The following is a 21,335-nucleotide window of genomic DNA, read 5'->3' on the forward strand; positions in this document are numbered from 1 at the left end:
GGCTGCAGCTGTCAGATATTGTAATGACTGTTTCAAGAATATGATGTTATCCACTTTCCATTGAAAATAATTTGAATGACAAATCTTAGGCAATTTAACCCGGCGCGGACATATAAAACATACCCAGATTTTTTAAAACGTTATTTTACGAAAATATGTTCCATGTTTATTTTTACCACATTAAATGTTGTACGTTTTATCGATAGGTACTTGCGCTAATTTATACAAAATAGATGTTTGTTGTCCGTTTAATACCTACTCATTGCGAGCACATTCCGACGAAAGAAAAAGTCCACTGCGAAAGCACCAAATGTGACTTAGCTGAAGTGATGTTATCAAAGCTGTTCCTGCTGATGATTCAAATATTAATATATATTCTTCTGGAGCTTCACGGTGCTAGATATCCGCGGGAAGACCGTTAGTGTGTCTATAGATCGTGTCAAAGCCTGCTCATATGCTCGAGGATGATAACCAGCACCGTGTAGCTCCAGAGCGATGCACACGTTCTGGACGGGTTGTGCGTTTTCTCCGATTGTTATCGACTCTATGGGTCTGGAGGGGGGGGGGGGGGGGTGATGTTGTGGCTCTAGCCTACCTTTACGAATATGTAACCTTTTCTAGTATTTTTGGTAATTGTAATAATCTCATTTTAGAGACTCCACACTTCCGAAAGTAAATAAAGCATTAGTATTAAGCAAAGAGATTGTAATAGAGGGGTAAAGTCTAAGAAAAAACGTGATCCTTATTTTGACGTCCAAATCAGATGGCGCTGATGTTTTGCGGTCACTGAATTGAAATGTCAACTTTTGACAATCAGAGTTACCGCAAAATATATGGAGCTGTATAGCGCCATCTCGTTGAACTGTCAAATTCGAAGCACGAAATTGTTTTAGATTTGACGCATCTTACTCAATCAATATGTCTTGGGTATTAAATAATTCAAATTTCAAAAATTTAACAGGAATTTCAAAATTAGATGCCGGTATTATTTTCCAAAGAGAAGTTTTTAGCTGGTGTACCTTTTATAGTAAAATCACATCATAATAAGGCTACTCAGCTAGAAATTAGTAATATTAGTTAGATATTATTATTATGATTATTTAATTCTCCGCAGTTGATATTTATGTTTTATTAATCTGTTTTCTCTAAATAAATATACGCCATTATTACACTACTTGAATTAGCTCCACGGCCCCAGTGGGGAGTTAGACAGCGATATATATAATATATAAATACTTATATACAAAATATCTATGACTATGAAACAAATATCCGTGCACATTACAAAATAAACGCCCTTACCAGGATTTGAACCCGGGACCATAGGCATCATAGGTATTATTATTTTAATCGGTAGTGGAGTTTAAACCTAATTAAAGTAGTATTTCGGTTCACAATATATGGTGCAGGTAGTAGGCGGTAAATAATTAAATAAGTCGATGTCAACGCAGCACTTAATAATGGTACTGATAAGTAGCACACGAACGCCGCCGGACTGGTCAGTCTTAATCTCAAGGAAATATCGGTCTCGTGCCTAAAAGTGTTGGCTGCAAGCCAAACATGACCCACTTCGTTTCCATAACCGTGCGTCAAACATGCTATCTTCTCATTTAGCACACGCTGTTGTTCCCATTCATCTCACAATCCAGCCGCTGCAATTATCACTCTTATCACGATGTTTCGTCGTCCGTATCGACTAAGCTCCAGTATTTCATTGCTCGTCGCTCATATGCCTTATCTTCGAGTGGATGAGTCGCCGTTCGTTGTTATTATACAGAGATTCGCATTATAGTTTTGCACTACAGTTATAAGTACCGTATGGGAAGCGCGGGGGTTTGTAGTGTAATGAGTTGAATGGAAACGTGTTGTAACTATAAAATATTTGCCATGGCTATTGGGCGTTCCGGATGGGCTGGCACCTTGAGACGGCCTTCACCGCAAAGTAGGCGCAGACTGTTTGCCCCGACGGGAGCCTAGCAACAGCTCGTCGTAAGCCACCACGTGCGTACGACCATCTTATATTCTGCAAATGCGAAGTGTGAATGTTAACGTAGCCCTTACTTCCTCCGCGCGGGTTCACCGACGGTCACCGGCCACATGCTATTTTTGCTAATGCGAATATGCGACGGTAAATTTAGTTCATCTCCCCATTGTCTTGTTTCTAAATCATATTTTCTTGCTTGATAGACAGCCAGCCGAGCCGCAAGACCTTCAACAAAACGGGAAGTACTGTTGGGTAAAAGTAATAAGGCTTTCATTTTACTTATACCAATAGGTACGGTGGTTTGTGTCGTGTTACTTGTCGTTTAAGACTTTCAACATTTCACAACAGCACCTCTTCCTCGATGCCTTTGTTAGCATGTATTGTAATAAAGGTTTATTTCGCGATTTTCTCCTCGGAATGACTAGATTCACATCCCGTTCCCACGCGGAACTTTCCACCGAGACAATGGCTCGTTGAAGATTTCACTCTTTTTGTCAATGTGTAAGCTGCTTATTGCGTTGTGGTGTTAATTAAAACCACGTGTGATCGGTCCGTAATCGTAACTGTCTCTTCCTACTTCACGTTTCGCGTGATTCGACTCTTGCCCAACTTGCTAAAACTGAAAGTAATCGAGAGCAATTTAAGCGTCAACGCATCATTGTTTTGAATCTCATATCTCATCTTATCTTTACATATAATCACCTAATTCGGAAACGCACGATTCTATTTTCAGTATGGTATACTCTTCTTGACGTTTTATTGAATGAATACTTATTTATTGTTTAAATCTACGATTTGCTGTTGTAATTCAATTAAAGTGGTCAGGGCTAGGCTACGAACCGTTTGTGCAACTATCGTTGCGCTATCTTTTAATTACTTTGCATTACAGTAGCTTTTCTACAATTAAGACATTGTTATGGTGTAAGAGGTATGGTTATTTTGAGTACTGACCACGAGTGCGTCACGCAAAGCTATAAAACCAGAAAAATCTCGTTAGACTTGTCTTTTTATATTGCATTAGAAACTCTCGTATTTTTAACTCTAGTAATCTTGCTATGTATATCCGTCTTCAGTACTCAAATGCTTATATTGTCTCTATTTTGTAAAGGTTTTGAATGGTATAACATCAACATCATCAGTGGGTAGGTACTAGCTTCGGTGTTTGAGCTCGACAGCGATGGGCCTTTGTTCGTCTGCCATTCATTAGTAGTATGGCACATTTGAAGACCTCATTCTTTAGAGGTTCGTTGAACTCACTTTTGGTCGAGTCCCACGTTCCCGCTCAGTTCCTCTGTAACGTGTTTGTCTGGTCCGCGACGTTTTATCTTAAAGGATGTGGCAATTGTTTCTTCTCGCAAAAACAATTCCGGTGATTGTAAAACAGGGTCCTGGAAACGTGATCTTTTTTTGATCATCATCATCATGAAGGTTGGTTAAAATCATGATTTCATTCGTTCGAAATAGTGTTCGAAGGCTACTGTAATCATTAATCATATATGTAGGTATTGAGTACGTTATCTTTTCTATACATATTTATATTATGCATATAGTTCATTGGCTCAGTGGAGCGCTCATGTCGTATGATTACAGGTACTTCATGATAACGGACGATAAAAAACTAATATTGTAATACGTGAAACAAATGCAGTCTTATCTGAGAAGGTGTGTAGAGCACACATGATAGATAGCGGTCGGTTAGGTCACGATACTTAAAACTGCATTCTATAAGAACACACGGAACGCTTCCATATTGATTGTATATGTGACGTATATATTTTTTTTAATCAGGTGACGTAATTCTTAAAAATATGCTTCTGACCTGAGTGATTAACAGTACCAGTGCCAGATAATACATTATTTGTGTTCGTGATGCTAAAGTGAACTTTAATAGTAAAGTGCAAGTTTAGTGCAAGAATTTTGGATTAAGTGAGGTGCGTCAGGATATGTGCCACGATGAGTACGGAGCGGCGTCTCTCCCGGAGCTTTCACTCGTGCCTGAAGGGCTCCTCCACCGAGGAGGCTGCCGACGAGGAGGAGAACTGCTACCACTCGCTGGGGGGCCGGCACTCCCTCAGTCGCCAGCCGCAGGTCTACATCGAGGATCTCTCCAATATGTCCCTGGCGGACTTTGAAACTACACAAGAGGAAAATAATGGTAGGTTTTTTTATAATATATTAACTAAACTATAAAGCATTATCAATTGGAAGATGGTTAAACATAAAGTAAATAAACACTTTATTGTAACGAAAAAAGAAAATTGATTACATCAGATTGAACATAATTGTGTAGGTCGTTCTTAAAATAAACTACACGTATAAAGATATAATGTAATAATGGGAATTTTTACTTTTAATTGTCTCTTTTGCTGCCAGTGCGAGAGTTTCGATCTTATTTTTACCCTATGTAACACCAGACAAAACATAATATTATAATTGAAGGTTAAACATGACCATATATACCCATATCTGAGATGACTTGGAGGGAAAGTAACCTAAAACCTTATTTGGCACCTTTTAAGTGTGTAAATATCAAAATATGATATTCCGTACATAAGTTCCGAAAAATTCATTGTTTCGTACCAGGCTCGTGCCAGGATTTGAACCTGCGACTTATTCCGGATTGAAAGTCGGACGTGAGATCAGATCCAATATGATATAATAAATCAAATCTTGTTTACTTGTATTGTCATGTATTTAGTTAATAAGAATGTAACTGTTTCCTTCAATTATAATCTTATGTTTTGATGACTGAAATGACGACTGGTCTGGCCTAGTGGGTAGTGACCCTGTCTATAAAGCCGATGGTCCTGGGTTCGAATCCTGGTCTTTTCTTCGTCGCGTTATCCCGGCATTTTGCCACGGCTCATGGAAGCCCGGGGTCCGCTTGACAACTAATTCCAAGATTTGACGTAGGCACTAGTTTTTACGAAAGCGACTGCCATCTGACCTTCCAACCCCGAGGGTAGACTAGGCCTTGTTGGGATTAGTCCGGTTTCCTCACGATGTTTTCCTTCACCGAAAAGCAACTGGTAAATATCAAATAATATTTCCTACATAAGTTCCGAAAAACTCATTGGCACGAGCCGGGGTCTGAACCCGCGACCTCCGGATTGCAAGTCGCACGATCTTACCGCTAGGCCACCAGCACCTTTTAGGGTTCCGTAGCCTAATAGCAAAAAACGGAACCCTTATAAATTCGTCATGTCCGTCTGTCTGTCCGTTTATGTCACAGCCACTTTTTTCCGAAACTATAAGTAAGTTGGTAAGTAGATGTATTCTGTGAACCGCATTAAGATTTTCACACAAAAATAGCAAAAAACCAATAAATTTTGGGGGTTCCCCATACTTAGAACTGAAACTCAAATATTTTTTTTCATCAAACCCATACGTGTGGGGTATATATGGATAGGTCTTCAAAAATGATATTGAGGTTTCTAATATATGACTAATCTAAACTGAATAGATTGCGCGAGAGACACTTCCAAAGTGGTAAAATGTGCCCCCCCCCCCCCCCCCCCCCCCTTGAACCTCTAAAATAACAGAATGATAAAACTAAAAAACATATATGATGTACATTACCATGCAAACTTCCACCGAAAATTGGTTTAAATGAGATCTAGTAAGTAGTTTTATTTTAATACGTTATAAATGGTACGGAACCCTTCATGGGCAAGTCCGACTCGCACTTGGCCTCTTTTTAGTTTTGGGTTCGAATCCCCGTAAGGGCATTTATTCGTGTAATAAGCACGGATATTTGGTCCCGAGTCATCGGTGTTTTCTATGTATTTAAGTATTTGTATATATCGTCGTCTGAGTACCAACAACACAAGCTTTCTTGAGCTTACTATAGGGCTTAGTCAATTTGTATAAGAATATCCAATATTTATTTATTTATATTATTTATTATTTGGGCAAGATGTCGATCTCCTAACTAGCTTTTCAGTAAAGGAAAACATCGTGCGGAAGCCTGCATAGATGTGGAAATAATTCAAAAATTCGCCTTAGTCCAGCATGGACTGCATTCCTGTTGCCAGGGAGCTTGTGGAATTATACTGGGAAACTAGCGCAACCCCAAAATAGCGAAAAAAGATTTTGGCTGTTTCATATATTTTGACTGGTCCATTTTCTATGGGAGGGTAAAATTTTTTCGCGATTCCAAAACCTTCCTGGCAACGAGAATGCAGTTATTTTCTAGCCAACCTATACATGTATATACTGAATTATTGTTTGTGAATAATTTACCTTGTAATACGGATAATGACACCTAATATTCAATTCAATACTTTATTGATAAAATAAAATTTTACATGTCAGGTACATTGTGCTTATAGCTAATGCTTATAATCTATTGTTGCGTGGTTGGTGGTTGAGAGGCAAGGCTGAGTTAGCGAACTAGTTGTTTTTTTTTATGTATAGTACTTGGTACAGTATTAGGTATCGTAAAAGGCATCGAAGGAATAGTACGCACCAGACACCAGTTTAGATTTAAGTTTTTTTCTCCAATATGCTCGGAAATGTTCACCTTATTGTAGCAAAAATAGTACGGGAAGTTCATCGTTTGTCAAACTCAAATTAAAAAAAATTCAAACCATTATTGTCGTGTTTTAGTGGACGGGAAATTATTACTGTATTGTTTTTTACTTTTTAAAAACATGTATCCACTAAGAAAAACACAAACAACCAATGAATATAGCCGCGGGCTGCGTCTACACGACGCGGTCAGCATCATTTCAAGCTATAGCTATAGGATAGAGTCGTGTAAGACCGTCGTGTATGATCGTGCAAATACTGCATAATAAAATCAAAGACTATATAACTTTTTTAACGTTCTCATGCGTACAAATACAGCTTATATAGCACAATTATATTGAATGAGCGAATATTGAATGGTACTGAATGGCTAAATAGTTGTGCCTTTAACTTTAAAAAAAAATTGAAGAGGGATATTGTTTTTGACGTTTTCGATGTGAAGGTTCGATTTGATTATGATTATTTTACCTGATTTCCTGGCATGTTTGGAGAAAAGCACTATATATGCCTCGGCAGGAACAGCAATTCGTGGATTCGTCGAAAGTCATCCACGAATTGCCCTTTTCCGGCCTCTGCAATAATGTACTATTATTGAAAATCTGTCGGGTTTTACCAGCAATTTTTGTTACAACTTGTATTTATGTAATAGGTAATATCGTAAAGAAAAAACTCGAACATTGATCACTATTACGCACTCGCTTTGACGTGACCCGAGTGGACACGACTTATAGCCTTCAGACCGTTCCTTGAGAATCACCTTAACTGTGCTGTGTGCGGTTATCGACGTTATCGTCTAACCGGTATTACATAACAGAAGACGGTGTTTACACCAAAGGAATCGTTGCAATCGTCAAATCGTAATTGTGTTTTATGTTGTTCATCGTTGATTGACACCAGACACCAGCATTGACTTCAATTTGGACAATTTTTCCACTCTGCCGCCGATAACTTTGACCTGCCGTATATAAGGTGCTAACAAATGAGCTACCAATATTTTTACAGCTGATAGTACTGGGCTTCTGGAGCATATTTAATTATGAAACAGTACATAGGTTTATATTAATTTTTTTTTGGAAAAAATGGAAAACAAAGCTTCGTAAAAACACTTTTAGAATCTGTTCAGACAGATTCAACAGATTATTGAACCTCTTTTACCTAACTCTTAACTGCCCACGACACGTTGATTATGAATTTAAGACATTTAAGACAAACAATTGTTGCCATGACAGAAAATATTTAACTTATAGAACGAATTTTGTTTTATTTTAATTTTGTGAAATAGGGACTTCAATGCTAATTTGTTATTAGAACTTCCAATCACCAAATTTAATAATGGCTATTTACAAGTATTAACTTTGAGACAAGCCCGCCCGGCTGAAAGGGTAATTTTAATTGAGTGTTGTAGACACTTATATAGTAGATATATAAGAATTTAAAATTTCCGGCTTTGCCACTCACGTCAAGCAAGTAGGTAAAAAGTAATTGAAGATTTTTGTTATTCCGTACCTGTAATATAATAAGTCCCTAAAAGTCAAACGTTTGCGTTTAGTTTAGATCACGTCCAATGTTAGCGATTCCGGTCGCGTGCGTTTAGCGCACCTGTGTCGCGGTCGCAGCGCGGGCGCAGCACCGCGCGCATCCGGTTCCTGCCTCCCGTCCCTTATGTGCTGCCTCAAAAACTATAATACACCAACGAGCAAACCAACCCCAATTCCAAGCTAATAAGGGCCAGAATAGAGTAATCAACCAAGGCTATACGACCTTTTGTTATAAATACACTGCTTGTGCAACCCTACCGCGAACAAATAATGCTTCCGTTCCATTTTACATCTTTAAATAGTTTTAGTTTTAAATTCGATTGTGTGTGAGAGCTTTTTTAACTCTCAAACTAGTTCTCGTTCCGACGAACGATCAGTACCCCTAGTGTAAATAAATTCGATTTCGAAACGTGACGTACGCGTTTGCGTTAAGTCTCATTTTGTATGGGTTTTTGAACAGCGCGCCAAGCGGGACGTTTTGGAAAGTCAAAAATCTCATACAAAAGGACACTTAACGCAAACGCGTACGTCACGTTTCGCTGTCGAAAATATTTACACTAGGGGTACAGATCATCTTGAGCTAGTGTTGTTCATAGTTTTTTAAACTTTTTACAAAATAATCCTTTCACAGGGATTATCATTCGTAACATTTGTCGTATTTCCTAGCCAATTTTAATGAACACATAGACAACCCCCCCTAAAATGCCTCTGTAAATGCACTGGTTATATTTACGCTAATTTATTACGCCGTACCGAGTATCGAACATCGATATAGTCAATCCGGTATAGTGGGATTATCCTTGGTATGCAATGTCGTTAGCGGCCGGGGCTGGTTTTTGTTTGCACCATCAATTAAGAGAGGCAGCCGAACGGGTTGTAAATCCCCACCTACGTCTACGAGATATTATACGTACTAAGGTACACCACATCCTCTAGATCTTTAGTGGTCTTGAATGAATTTTGGAGTGGGTCAGGAAGAAGGCACTAGCATTTTTAGGGTTCCGTATTGAATAAATGTCGCTGCCAGTTATGAAACTTTGTCGCCGAACAATACGGAACATCTTGAAAATTTAGAGTTTCATTTCCAGATTATTCGTTCAAACAGCAATTAAACTTAAAAGCTTATTAAGTATAATTTGGTTTTGGACATATAGTGTGTAGGAGAATTAAATCATCATTCAAAAGAAGGAAAAAAATTGTGCTTGTGTCAATATCGCCAAAAACTTTTCTTTATTTCTTTTTTCGATTTATTGAATGTATTTGTACATAAAAAGTAAATATTATTGGTAATACGAGTAAAACTAAGTATCATTAAAATTAATTAGTACTTTTTTGTAAAACCTAGTTTCAGCAAAGTTATTGCCATTTTTTTATATCTGTCTATAAGGATATTTAAACTAGGCCCCATAGCGGTAACACTTGCACTAAGTATATTACAATTGTATTGTATTGTTATTGTAAAAGCAGGGTTTTTTACCAGAATATTTTTTTTTTATATAAAAAATGTTTTGTTTTTAATTGGAATAACTCTGATGCTAGGCGAGTTCCAGAAAATTTTAGGAGACATTTTAGTCTTCATGCAAATATGATCAGAAACACACTGTTAAAATCTTTCGGGTTTCTCGTGAACACGTAGTATTGTACAGTCAGCATCAAAAGTACCGGATGAAATAACGTATTCATTTTTCCAAATGTAGGTAATTTTCTAAAATTCGCGTTCAAAAATATATCTTTTACAGTCTTAGTTCTTCTACATTAAAGACATCACTTTTTGTTAAGCTGTTACAGAATGTTAAGTATCTACACTTATGAAGCGTTATTTTGTCCGCTACTTTTGATGCTGACGGTACATATCACCCACCAAAATCTAGCACATTGTAATTATGTTTATGTTTGGACATTTAAATAGTAAATATTTGTATTTTTCTAATTTCTAATAGGTACACATACTCGTAACGTGAAAGCATTAGTTCTACGAGCCTTAGTTACGCTGCTGAATTAGCCACAGATAATGCTTAGCTGTGTGGCCTAGCTACCACCTCGCTTTACTACATGGCCAATGACGGACTCTATTGTTCCGCTCCCTTTATAATTCCACTTTTGTCTTAATTCTCTTTACTACTTGTTACAAAGAATTATATTAAAAATATTAAGACTTCGTTCTATGTACACCCAGCTGAAAAGGTGCACTATATGTATGAATGTGAGAGTCAGAATGGCGGGTGTACCTAAATAAAATTAAATGAAAACTATACCATATTTTTGTACCTAATTTGTACTGTTTAGTACCTCCTTTAAAAAAAAATTGTATCTCACGGTACTTAAAGTTATCACCAAAAAACAGTACACCCGCCATGATTTTCTGAGTTATTTGAACTTAACAGATTATTATAAATAATTGTACCATAGCGTTTTTTCTTAAAAATGAGATCGATGACTTGAAAAAATGATAACGGTTGCGAAATTGTAATAGCAAGCAAAACATAAAATGACGAGTAAAACTTGCAAACCACAAATAAAATGGTTTATATTATAATTGAATATGAAGGTACAAAAAAGGTACAAAAATGTGGCTTTTATAGAATTTATCAATAACCACGGGAACATAGCGTAATTAAGTACACCCGCCATTCTGACTCTCACGAATGAGTTCCACAAAGTGAGTATGCACTTTTTAGCTCACTATAACATTACTGTAATCGATATTTTCATTTCACGCTGGGTACTACCTATTTAGTGTTTCATAAGAATAAAAATCGTGCGTTATCCGCGGCGCGAATTCTATAAAAACTAATTTATTTGAATATAAATATATTTGAAAGCGAAAAAATAAACGTGGGTGATGATACTGTTACATTTCTAAGCTATATGTAACCTTTCGTGTAAAATGAACATTAAGTACCAACGTCTCGTCTGCATTTAGCCCTTTACATTAAGCCCACGCCAACGCAACCATTTCCAATTTACCTGCCTTCGTCAGATTGGGAAGTCAATTAGGCTTGATGAAACCACATGATTCCGCAGTTCAAACAGTAATGTTTTAAGTAGATAGTTGGTTCATTGCAGCATGAAGCGTGTAGGTCGCAACCAACGCACCAACGCGAGCCCGCATACATTTCATGAGATCACTCCTGCACTCATCGCAACATATACCTGTATTGTATATATGTATATGTACATATTATGCACACCAATTAAGTACAACACTTACATATCGTATCTCGGATTTTCGTTTTACTAGGAGAAAAGTTAGATATTCGTTTTTTTATATGTAAGTACAGTGCTATGGTTTCCCGATAGTTTATGATTTTGTAAATTCGCGAGTGTGTCTAACGAAACATTTTACTGTAAGAGAATTGTGTGAAACATGTACGAGTAGGTAAACTGGCAATGTCAGAAATGTATTGTTTTTATCCAATAATGTATTTTCACCACACCAATTGGTAAAGGCCCTCTTGATTGTTCAAAAACGAATGAGAAAGTTGCATTTTATCCACATGTGGGGCAAAGTAATCAGATGCAAATTTTGAGTAGTTTCCTTATGTTAGCTGGTAGAATTGACTTTTAAATGATGATTTTGGATTATAAATTTTTAATTAAGTTCATTTTGATTTGATTTGGTTTGATTTTTTTTGGTATTCCATAGTTAATATTTTCTTCGCGTTGGTGTGGTGAACCTTCGTGCCTTGAAACCCTCGCAACGGTCAAGATTCCACTTCTCAAACCACTCGCTACGCTCGTGGTTCAATTTTAGAATCTTTCGCTTGCGCGCGGGTATCAATATAAGCACGAGCGGTTAAACAACAACTTTGCCCTCATGTAAAACAAATAACTATTGTAGGGACCTTAACTATTAGTGTTCTGCTTTGCGTCTTTAAACAGCATCGTGTTGTAACCATGTGATGTCATTTCCGTGTCATTGTTAACAATGTATAAATTGTCTTTAGTGAGATAACATTTACATCTAAAATTCATTTCAGTTCTCCGTTTTTTTGTAAGTAACTACACGGAATAGTGCAATTTTATACTGAGTTGGGCTGGGTCTGTTATCGCATGTGAAAAGTGTGTCGCAAGCCGGAAATGTCAGTGTGCATATAAATTGGTATAGTGGCAAGTTGCGGTGCCGCCATATAGTAAAAGTTGTACTGAAAATTACCAAAACAATGTTATGCTAATTTGAATAAACATTGTCTGGTTATTTATTGATAGAGATCCCACTTAAACGAAGCAAGTATATTGGCACGTTTGTTGACGGAAGTCTATCTTTGATGCACATACATTCCTATTAAAACTTGATTTACATTTATAATATTATTGTTGTTATTGTTTCAGGTAAGTCACATATTGATGGTCGCGACAAGCACTACTAAACGGCTCGTAAGTTACTAGTGTCGCCATCTGGTAAGCTCCTTTGTAATAGTGTAGTCTTGCCACTCGGCGGTAGATGGCGCAACATGTAGGCTTAGTGTTCAAAGGCATATTATTCGAAAATATCCTAGAAACCATTTAACACGTAATTTATATGGATTAAGCTGTTAAAAATTTAACTGTTATTACGCTCAATAAATTAGTTCTAGAACTCTGAGATTTTTGTCCTCTTTCGGTGGTAAATTTCAGTAAAAAAAATCTGCAAATAGAGATACTTTTTCCTAGTAGACAGTAAACAAACTACCTATCTTATATTTTTGACCCGTTTAATGTCTTGCTTTGTTACTGTTATCAATGACGCATGGAGTGCCGATATAGGGATAATACAGGTAGGTATACTTTCCTTAAGCAAAATTATAGTAATAATAGCTTAGTATTTAGATAAAAGCATAATTTTGTTGTAAATGCTTAATTAATTACTCCCATAATTTTTGGCCACAGAATACGAGTAATACTTTAGCATAAGTATTGAAATAAATGTAATGGTCGACTTATAATATCAACTATTGGGTCTTAGTCGGCCCTAGGGTTTCTGCTCGAGAATTCTCGTGAATTTGTGCTTTGTCGAGGTGGAAAAAAAAAAACTCAATGCCTCGAGAATTCGAGATTTTTTTTTTGTGATAAGTAAAAAAAAACACCTGAATAACACGTGATGTGTCTAGTGTATTTCATTAGGTTATAAAAAATAGAAATGTATAGTACCTTCAAATGTCTAGAGAATTCGTCTCGGTTTTTGTAAAACACTAAATAAAATTGTAATTATTACTTATTAAAGCAAACTAATGTAAATGATCGTATATGATTTATAATTGTAACATTGTTTTATAATTGTAACGACTGATATTTCTAATGTTTTTCAATAAAAAGAACGTTTATATTAGTTATCTTCTTTCTAATGCTAAAAAAACTCATATCACAAAACTAAATTACTATTATTAAATCAAATCATCCCGTTATATTCCTATTAGTAAAATAGCACAATTTTAGCAGCTTCATTGTTACGTAGAGTAAGTATTAAGTAATATTACGTAGTAAAAATTCTGTACGTTTGTCACATCGAATTAAATGAACTGACATTCATTCTTGCCTAATAAAATACCATATTGTGGTTTGTTTATATTTTGTTAAATACTTAAAGAAATATAGGTATTATAGGGTTTCACACCTATAATTTTTGAATATTTTTTTATTTTAATTTTTTTTTATTAAGTGCAATTTATGCTAACTATAAATTTACCATTTCTTTGATTATTGATCTCACGTACGACTTCTATGAACCTGATTTGCATTAAATTAAAAATAATAAATAAATAAAATAAAATGCATTTATTTCAGACAAACATGGTTCATATTTTGTTAGTACATCTTAAGAATTAAAAGCTATGACTAACTTAAAAAATAAACTTAAATAACTATCTTAGGTACTAGAGAGAAATGCAGAGAGGACCAGTGCCTTATCAGGCCACTGTCCCATCTGTCAGCCACGACGGTCAGGAGACTGTGGCGGCTGTCGCGCACCCTGCGGAGCGTCGCGGCGCAGCGCCTGCGCAGTGTCGCGTGGAATCCGTCCACAACTCCACATGTGCATCCGCGAACATGCCCGACGCACTGCAGTACCGAGGCAGCCACAACAGTACCCCGAACGCGTCATTATATTGTACGCGCATGGCGTTAAAAGCCTTTTGCGTGTACCGAGTCCACAGGCTGCAGGTGTACAGCGATGTACATACAGAACGCTCGAAATAATGTTATGTTATTTTAACTTGCGCTGTACACCGGCTGAACCTGCGAGCTATCTGTTGCTGACGTCCAAGGCCCTCCGCTCCCTCTCAATATCAGCGTCATCACGGAAATCGTCGGTTACTAAGTGCCCAAGTGCTTTTTAGTTGCATGCCATTCAAACGAATAGGTGGGATGTGTAATGGGCACTTGCTTCCCGCTTTGAAGACCATGTACTCGCTCTTCTTTACGTTGTATTTAAGGTTATGCGTTAGGGCATATGACTCACACTTCTCAATAAGCAATCTCAAACCACCAACTGACGGGCTCAACAGTACCATGCCATCTGCATAGCTTATGTTATTGAAACAAACTCTATATGACAGCCGACATGTGTACTGCTGAGTTCGCCGATTAAGGCATCGATATACAAATTGAAAAGTTTAGGTGAGGTCAGTCCCCCCTACCTCACCCCGCACTCCAGACCGTACTCGTCCGACAAGACACTACCCCAGCGAACACAATTTCGCTGGCCAGCATACCAACACCTGAATATGCGTGTGAGTTCCTTAGGAAAATGCACTTCGTCAAGCTTATTCCAAAGTAGATCATAGTTAACAAGATCGAAGGCTTTGGAAAGATCAAGAAAACAGATCGAGAAAAAATAAAATAAAATAAAAAATTCAAGGTGATTTTTTAATACTTTCAAAATTTCTCTAGATATACTCGAGAAACTCTAGAAATCCTGGTCGAGAATTCCCGTGCCTAAAAATAAAAAAGGGCGAGAAACCAGAAACCCTAGTCGGCCCTAAATATATATAATATATATCAAATATATATATATGTAAACTAGAGTTCGTGTAAGCTAAATATCACCGGCTTAAACAAAACAAAGTGTAATGATATCATTATAAACGTCGTACTTTCACACAAATTTGACATAAACGATGACATTTTCACACTTTGTAATTGCAAAGCTTTAGTCCAAATCATCAGTCCGAACCTCTTACATACGTTTTGCAATGTATGATTTGTCAACATGACAAAGTAGTAAAAGGCGTTTTAGTATCCCTTCTAACGGGTAAGATGCAGAGATGTAACTAAAGGATGGTATTTCACCAGTCCAATTTCTTTGTCCATTGTCGATTAGTCCAATTGGTCAATGCGTCTCACTCTCTCATTAAGCAAAATCGTCGGCTGAGAATACGTTTGTACCATATCCATTTTTGAGTAAAATCGTTTTTTATTATGTTATGCAATTTTACTAGGATAATTTACACTCTGTTAACAGAAAATTATCACAAAAGTTGTGACATATCCAAAACTTTGTGTCATGTCATGTTATACACTATCCGTTTAACATTTACTCATCAAAAACGTATATGTTAATAGTGAAAATGCATATATTTTATTATTAACAATATATTTAAAATATTTGTATGGTACAGTAAGGATAAGATAGTAAAGATGCCTAAATGATAAATACGTTAAATATTTCCTACATGTAAAACTTAAAAAAAAAAAATCTTTTTGCTTTTGAAATTAAATCTGAGATGCAAATACACATTGGACCAAAAAATTGGACAGGTGGAATGCCCAAGGAACCGATTAGTAACAGTCTGTGGTTCTTTATTTAATTCGTTGCTTAGCCCCCAGGGCCCATTTGCAAGAACTGTGTTCTCATGTCTCTTGTTTTATAGTATAGGGCCTCTCGTGTTAAATAAAGGCATAAAGGCCAGGCTTAATCGGACGCGTATGATTTATGAAGCACGTATAGAGGCCTACCACGAACCATTTCGTCCGTTCGTCTATTTGCCTCTCTGTCGCTAAAATACTCATAGTTTATTGATAATATAAAATAAAGGTCGGGCATACATGACTAAATATAATTTAAATGTAGGTAAATATACAAGATTCATGAATTTGAGAAAAATAAATGAATTCAAATTAATATTGGCACATACTACGTGGCACAACATATATCCCGGGTTCAAATCCTGGTAAGGGCATTTATTCGTATGATGTGCATGGATATTTGTTCCTGAGTCATGGGTGTTTTCTATGTATTTAAGTATTTATAAATATTTATATATTATATATATCGTTGTCTAAGTACTCTCAACACAAGCCTTATTGAGCTTACTGTGGGACTTAGTCAATTTGTGTAATAATGTCCTATAATATTTATTATTTATTTATACCTACTACGTGGCACTGACGCTAATTTGACCATAGCGAGGTAGAGACAGAGACCGTCTAGGGTATTTATCTGGAGTCTCCCGTGTGTACGCAAGTGTGATAGAGAAGCAGGTAATGAAATTTCTACTATCGCGGCAGGCCCTTAGGTTTTACAACATTTAGACGCGTTTCGATGTATACAAGAGAGACGGAGAAGTGCTGTTCCTCTCTGACGTGCGTCTGCCCCCAGGTTTGGGTTCTAATTAATATAATATTTAATAGTTAACAATGAAATTGGTCCTTCACTATCTCGTTGATATCTAACTATAGCTAATTGTAGCTATAGTTAGATATCAACGAGATAGTGGAGGTCTCCTCGTGTCACGTCTCTAGGATGTCTCTACAATGGCTCTCTTGTCTGATCTGAACTGTCAGAACAGCAAAACTTGCCCAGGTGGCTGTTTCCATGATGTAATGTATTGAATCGTTTATGTTATGAGTATCGAGGCCTAATAAATTATGCAAGGATTTTGAGCATATTTTTTTGTTTTATATATCCAAATTTACAACATAACCTTCAACCGATGCAAGAGTAATGAATTTGCGCTAAGCTATACTATTATTATACACATAATATGCCTTCAAAAAGAAACATAAATACAAAGGCTGTATTACTTTGTTCAATTCCAAGGGGATTTCTTGCAGGATAAAAATAACTGATTTCTTTGTTACCTGGATTCTGGATTACACGATATGAGTAGGTATCATCGCTAATCCCACTGTAAGTGTACTTATTTCTGTGAAAAATACTACTACAGTAGGATTAATCTAACCTTTGATTCGGTTTAGTTATGTTTTTAGAAAAACAAATTATATCCGAATTGAAACTAATTCAGTATGATACCTTTGGGTATGGTGCTTTACGCACACTAGCGCTTCTCCCCTCCCCCTGACGATGAATATGTCCCGGTTGACAAAACTTATCGTTATCGTATATCATTCTTCGAATCGGGCCGATATTTCATGCTAAAGGACGGGTTGCGTCAGGGGCAGGGGATGGGTTGCTAGTGTGCGTAAAGCACTATACCTAAAGGTAGTATGATAACTACGTTCGTTTCAACCTGGAAATAATTTGTTTGTCCTTCCCATATATTAGAACATAACTTGACCGAATCACTTGGCCATTGATAATGTCTAATAAAATACTCTACTAATATATTGATTCTCCACATAACCGTTCGGGTTACGAAACAGAACACGTGGTGTCCCGCGACGAAATTGTACACGATCGTGATGCCTCCTTGCCTTGTTCTGGCCCAAGAACAATACTGGCAAGAACCAGTTAAGTAGGTTCATGACCGGCGCGATCGCCTCGCGCATAATGCCAAGCCAGCGTCGTGATTTAAACGTGTACCTACCACTCGCCCTGCGGCAAGCAAAAACTGACCGAGTAGGGAGCTATTCCGACCAGCACCACTCCAATCAGAACCAAGCTGCCTTTCACCTTCGCTATTAACAGAATGTACGGCTCAGACCAATATAAAATTGACGATATCCGAAACAAAAAAACGGAGAGCGGGTATAAACGTATGAAAAATACGCATACGACTAATAAACTAATAGCTGCTGTTATTAACAGAAAATCGGAGTTTTGTGATAAATGTGGGAAAGAATGTGCCTACTTGCTTTCTTATATTATGTAAGTATGAACTTAAATATGCAATTATTAGTGTTACGAGTGTAAGGTTTTTTTTTTTTAGTATTTTACGGAATAGGTAGCACGTAGCACTAACTTTGAGTTACGATACATTTTCCTTTAGGTCAGAAATGAAAAACGGTGGTCTAACCCTTATTAAACTTTTTCACACCTGTACTAGTTTATACTTAGATTTTTTTATAAAGATGATTATACTAAGGACCTTCTTGGGGTTATTCAGAGTCAGAGTGCCCCTACTTACAGTAAGGTTTATTCTGTGCCTTAAGTAGGTAGGTACCTACTACTTACAGCGACGAAATATACATAGACGAAGCTCAGTTCAGTTTTGACTTCGGAAGACGTTCCATATGACTGAGAGTAGTGAGAGTTATTTGAGACATATCACTGACAGTTATCCCATCTCCATAGATGTGCCCCACCTGCAACTTTGAATATGAACCTAGAAGGTGTATTTTATATTCTTATAAATATAGTGTAAACTCCATGTAACCTCACATGACATACCGATTCACTCCGTATAACGTCCACAAATGTTGGCTATCATATAACGAAAACTCTCTATCTATGTATAGTCAAAAAACCTTCGGTCCCTTATGGAAAATGAATAAAGTAAAGCAGGACATTTAGTTAACGCTAAAAGATATTCTAACACTTTTACAGTGTTTCTCAAAAAAACAATTTTAACCGGTTAACCGTTTATGGGTCATGTTTTTCGGTTAATAACCTGTTTCCAATTAGGTCCGGTTTGAGCTACCTAGTTATTCTTTGTTTACTATTATTACTTTATGTAGAGTTACAGATTCTAAGTAGATTTGAGGCTCACGCTCTGTTCTTCTTTTTACAAAGTTCATCAGGTTTTCATGTTTTCATTCATTAACAATTTTATAGAAATGCAGTTCTACATTATTATTATCTAGTTCATAATCATAATAAACTGTCATCGAAGTGTACGCAGTTTTACAGTTAACATCGCCATGCCAATGTTGTTGTGTAGTGCCAGAGTGCGAGCAAGACAAAGCTAGTACACATAGCCGAAGACCAGCGGAGATAGCCGAAGGCTCCAAACATGGCGGGCGGTGCACGCTTCGCGCTTGTCAACAAAGTTCCTCCGACCGCCTTCGCGGCCGCGCGCCCTCCTGTTGACTCTGAATCAGAACTTGTTCGGTCGCCGCTTGATGTGATTACTTAAGTGATACAAGTGAAATGTGCTATACTTTACTGGGATTGAAAATATTATTAAAATAAATTTATTACGTATTTATTGGATTTGAATAAGGTATATTTTTTTCATAAGTTTTATTAAAGTTGGAGTATGACGAGTCCTTTACTTATAAGAATTTATATTGTAGCACTCATATATTGATTTAAAAACTTAAAATGGGTGTGCATTAAATAGTTGTTTAGAAACTTACATACTTCATGTCTATCTTATCTATTTGTCAAATTTCGTCTTCACGTCGAACATTCAATGTCTTTCGTATGTAAACGTTTCACTCTAGTTTGATAAACTTTAATTTCATTCCTAGGGAAGCTAAACATCAACCGAGTCACTTAGCAGCTGAACTGATAACTTTATTAGCACTTTGCGCGCCCATTTCCGTGGCAATAAATGCATCTTACAGGAGCAGGATGCTCGGTAAACAGAAAGGGTATTTATGTTATGTCGATACTCTCTACACCCCGACATATTCTTTTAAAATCATGTTTTAAGTAGTGAATTATATTTGACATTGAACTGGACACCCCTCTGTGTGGGGTGGTAATGAACGGGAGTCTAATCCAAGCATGAACCAATGCACGTGCTGTGCCGGTCCCAACTTGTTGCGCCGTAGGCACAGTGATTCCAGCATTGTTATAAAAACAATGCTCCATAATCCCTTTCGATAACATATGCGAAAACCTTTCTGAGATATTTTTAGCTAACACATTAAACAAAAATGACCACACAACCCAAAATAATTTTAGTAAGTACATGAATTATCTGATCTGGCTCTGGCTAGAAAAGTTTTCTTGTGATTTTTCTTGAAAAATGTACAATATGGCAAAGAAATATAATTATGAGGTGCCGACAGGGCAAAAAGGAAGTTGTTTCTAATAAAGTAGCCTATTCCCTCTTACCTTGAAAATATGTATATGGTATTTGCCAAGGAACAGAAACGACAGAAGCGAATTCATTGATTAAGCAATTCACTAATAAATGAAATGAACGTTAAACGTATGGATGGACCCCACGCATGGCCGTCCAGTGACGAAACGCGGAAGGTTGAATTAAGTCAAGTTAATGCAGTCGTGCAAATCCTAAAAATATAGGTACATAAATTATATACACTTTAATGGACATTTCACTTTATAATATTATGGAACGCATCCGACGTGCTTCTAAATGTCAATACCTAAATAGAAACAATTTTATTTACATTTATCTTACTTTTTGGCAACTTATACAAAATGTGCGTTGAGGTTACCATTAGATGCGGATGGTGTTTTGGAAAATAGCTCACCGTAACAAATTGTCTTCTTTCGGCAATGCGAACAAGGCTACCGAACCGAGGATATCATTACCTACCTTTACGCTTATTTTACTTGAGAGTAGAAATTACCAGGAATATGAATCTTTTAAGAGTAGATCTGGTTTGCTTAATCGCTATTACTTAATGTACATGGGCGCCAGACGCTAATCTTGTCTTTCATATCTCAAAAAGCATTCAATCCATAATGAGGCTTAGGGACTTTAATTTTACAATGAACTCTGATATGTTTATTTAACATTAATTACTTGCAATGGACTAATGAAAATGCCTTATGTAAGGTCTTACAAAACTAATAACCTTTGTATTTGAATTTAACATTATTTAAATGCATTTAATCTCATCCTTGATATACATAGGCATCGTGGGACGATGCATATGATTAAAAAAGTAGTGGGCAGTGGATGTCGTGGAGTATAATCCTTTATCCACCCACGCACCCGTACTTTCTAAACAGAAAGAATTGTAGTCGGCTTAGCCGCCAAACTGTTGTTTGAGAAAAAATAGTATTCCGTTGGTGTGAGTCACCGCAGCGAGTCCCCATCGAGGTCTGGGTCACATTCCAGGCCTGTGAGCGGCCGCGCTCCGCCAAACCGGACTTGGCTTGTGCTCGTCCATTTTTCGATATCCTTTAGTTTACGTAATTTAGTTCATTTGTACAAATTCTGTGGGTCAATGGTTCGTAATCTTTATGTTGGGTTGTATTTAGCTTA

General features: G+C 36.9%; 1 protein-coding gene across 9 annotated transcripts in view; it reads left to right on the top strand.

The window, feature by feature from the left end:
* The window catches only part of LOC133523710 (ras GTPase-activating protein raskol), a 230,302-nt gene that overhangs the window by 171,156 nt on the left and 37,811 nt on the right, over positions 1 to 21,335 (top strand). Inside the window, exon 2 of one of the 9 annotated variants that reach the window (XM_061859444.1) lies at positions 3,773 to 4,139. The exons of 7 other annotated variants lie outside the window; for them this stretch is intronic. In XM_061859444.1, coding sequence (XP_061715428.1) covers positions 3,938 to 4,139 — 202 coding nt within the window. In that variant the 5' untranslated portion in view covers positions 3,773 to 3,937. Of the gene's footprint in view, positions 1 to 3,772; positions 4,140 to 19,190; positions 19,371 to 21,335 lie in introns of those variants that run through there. One more of the 9 variants, XM_061859419.1, reaches the window with a different exon arrangement.

Source organism: Cydia pomonella, chromosome 1, assembly GCF_033807575.1.
Source record: "Cydia pomonella isolate Wapato2018A chromosome 1, ilCydPomo1, whole genome shotgun sequence".
Taxonomy (NCBI): Eukaryota; Metazoa; Arthropoda; class Insecta; order Lepidoptera; family Tortricidae; genus Cydia; species Cydia pomonella.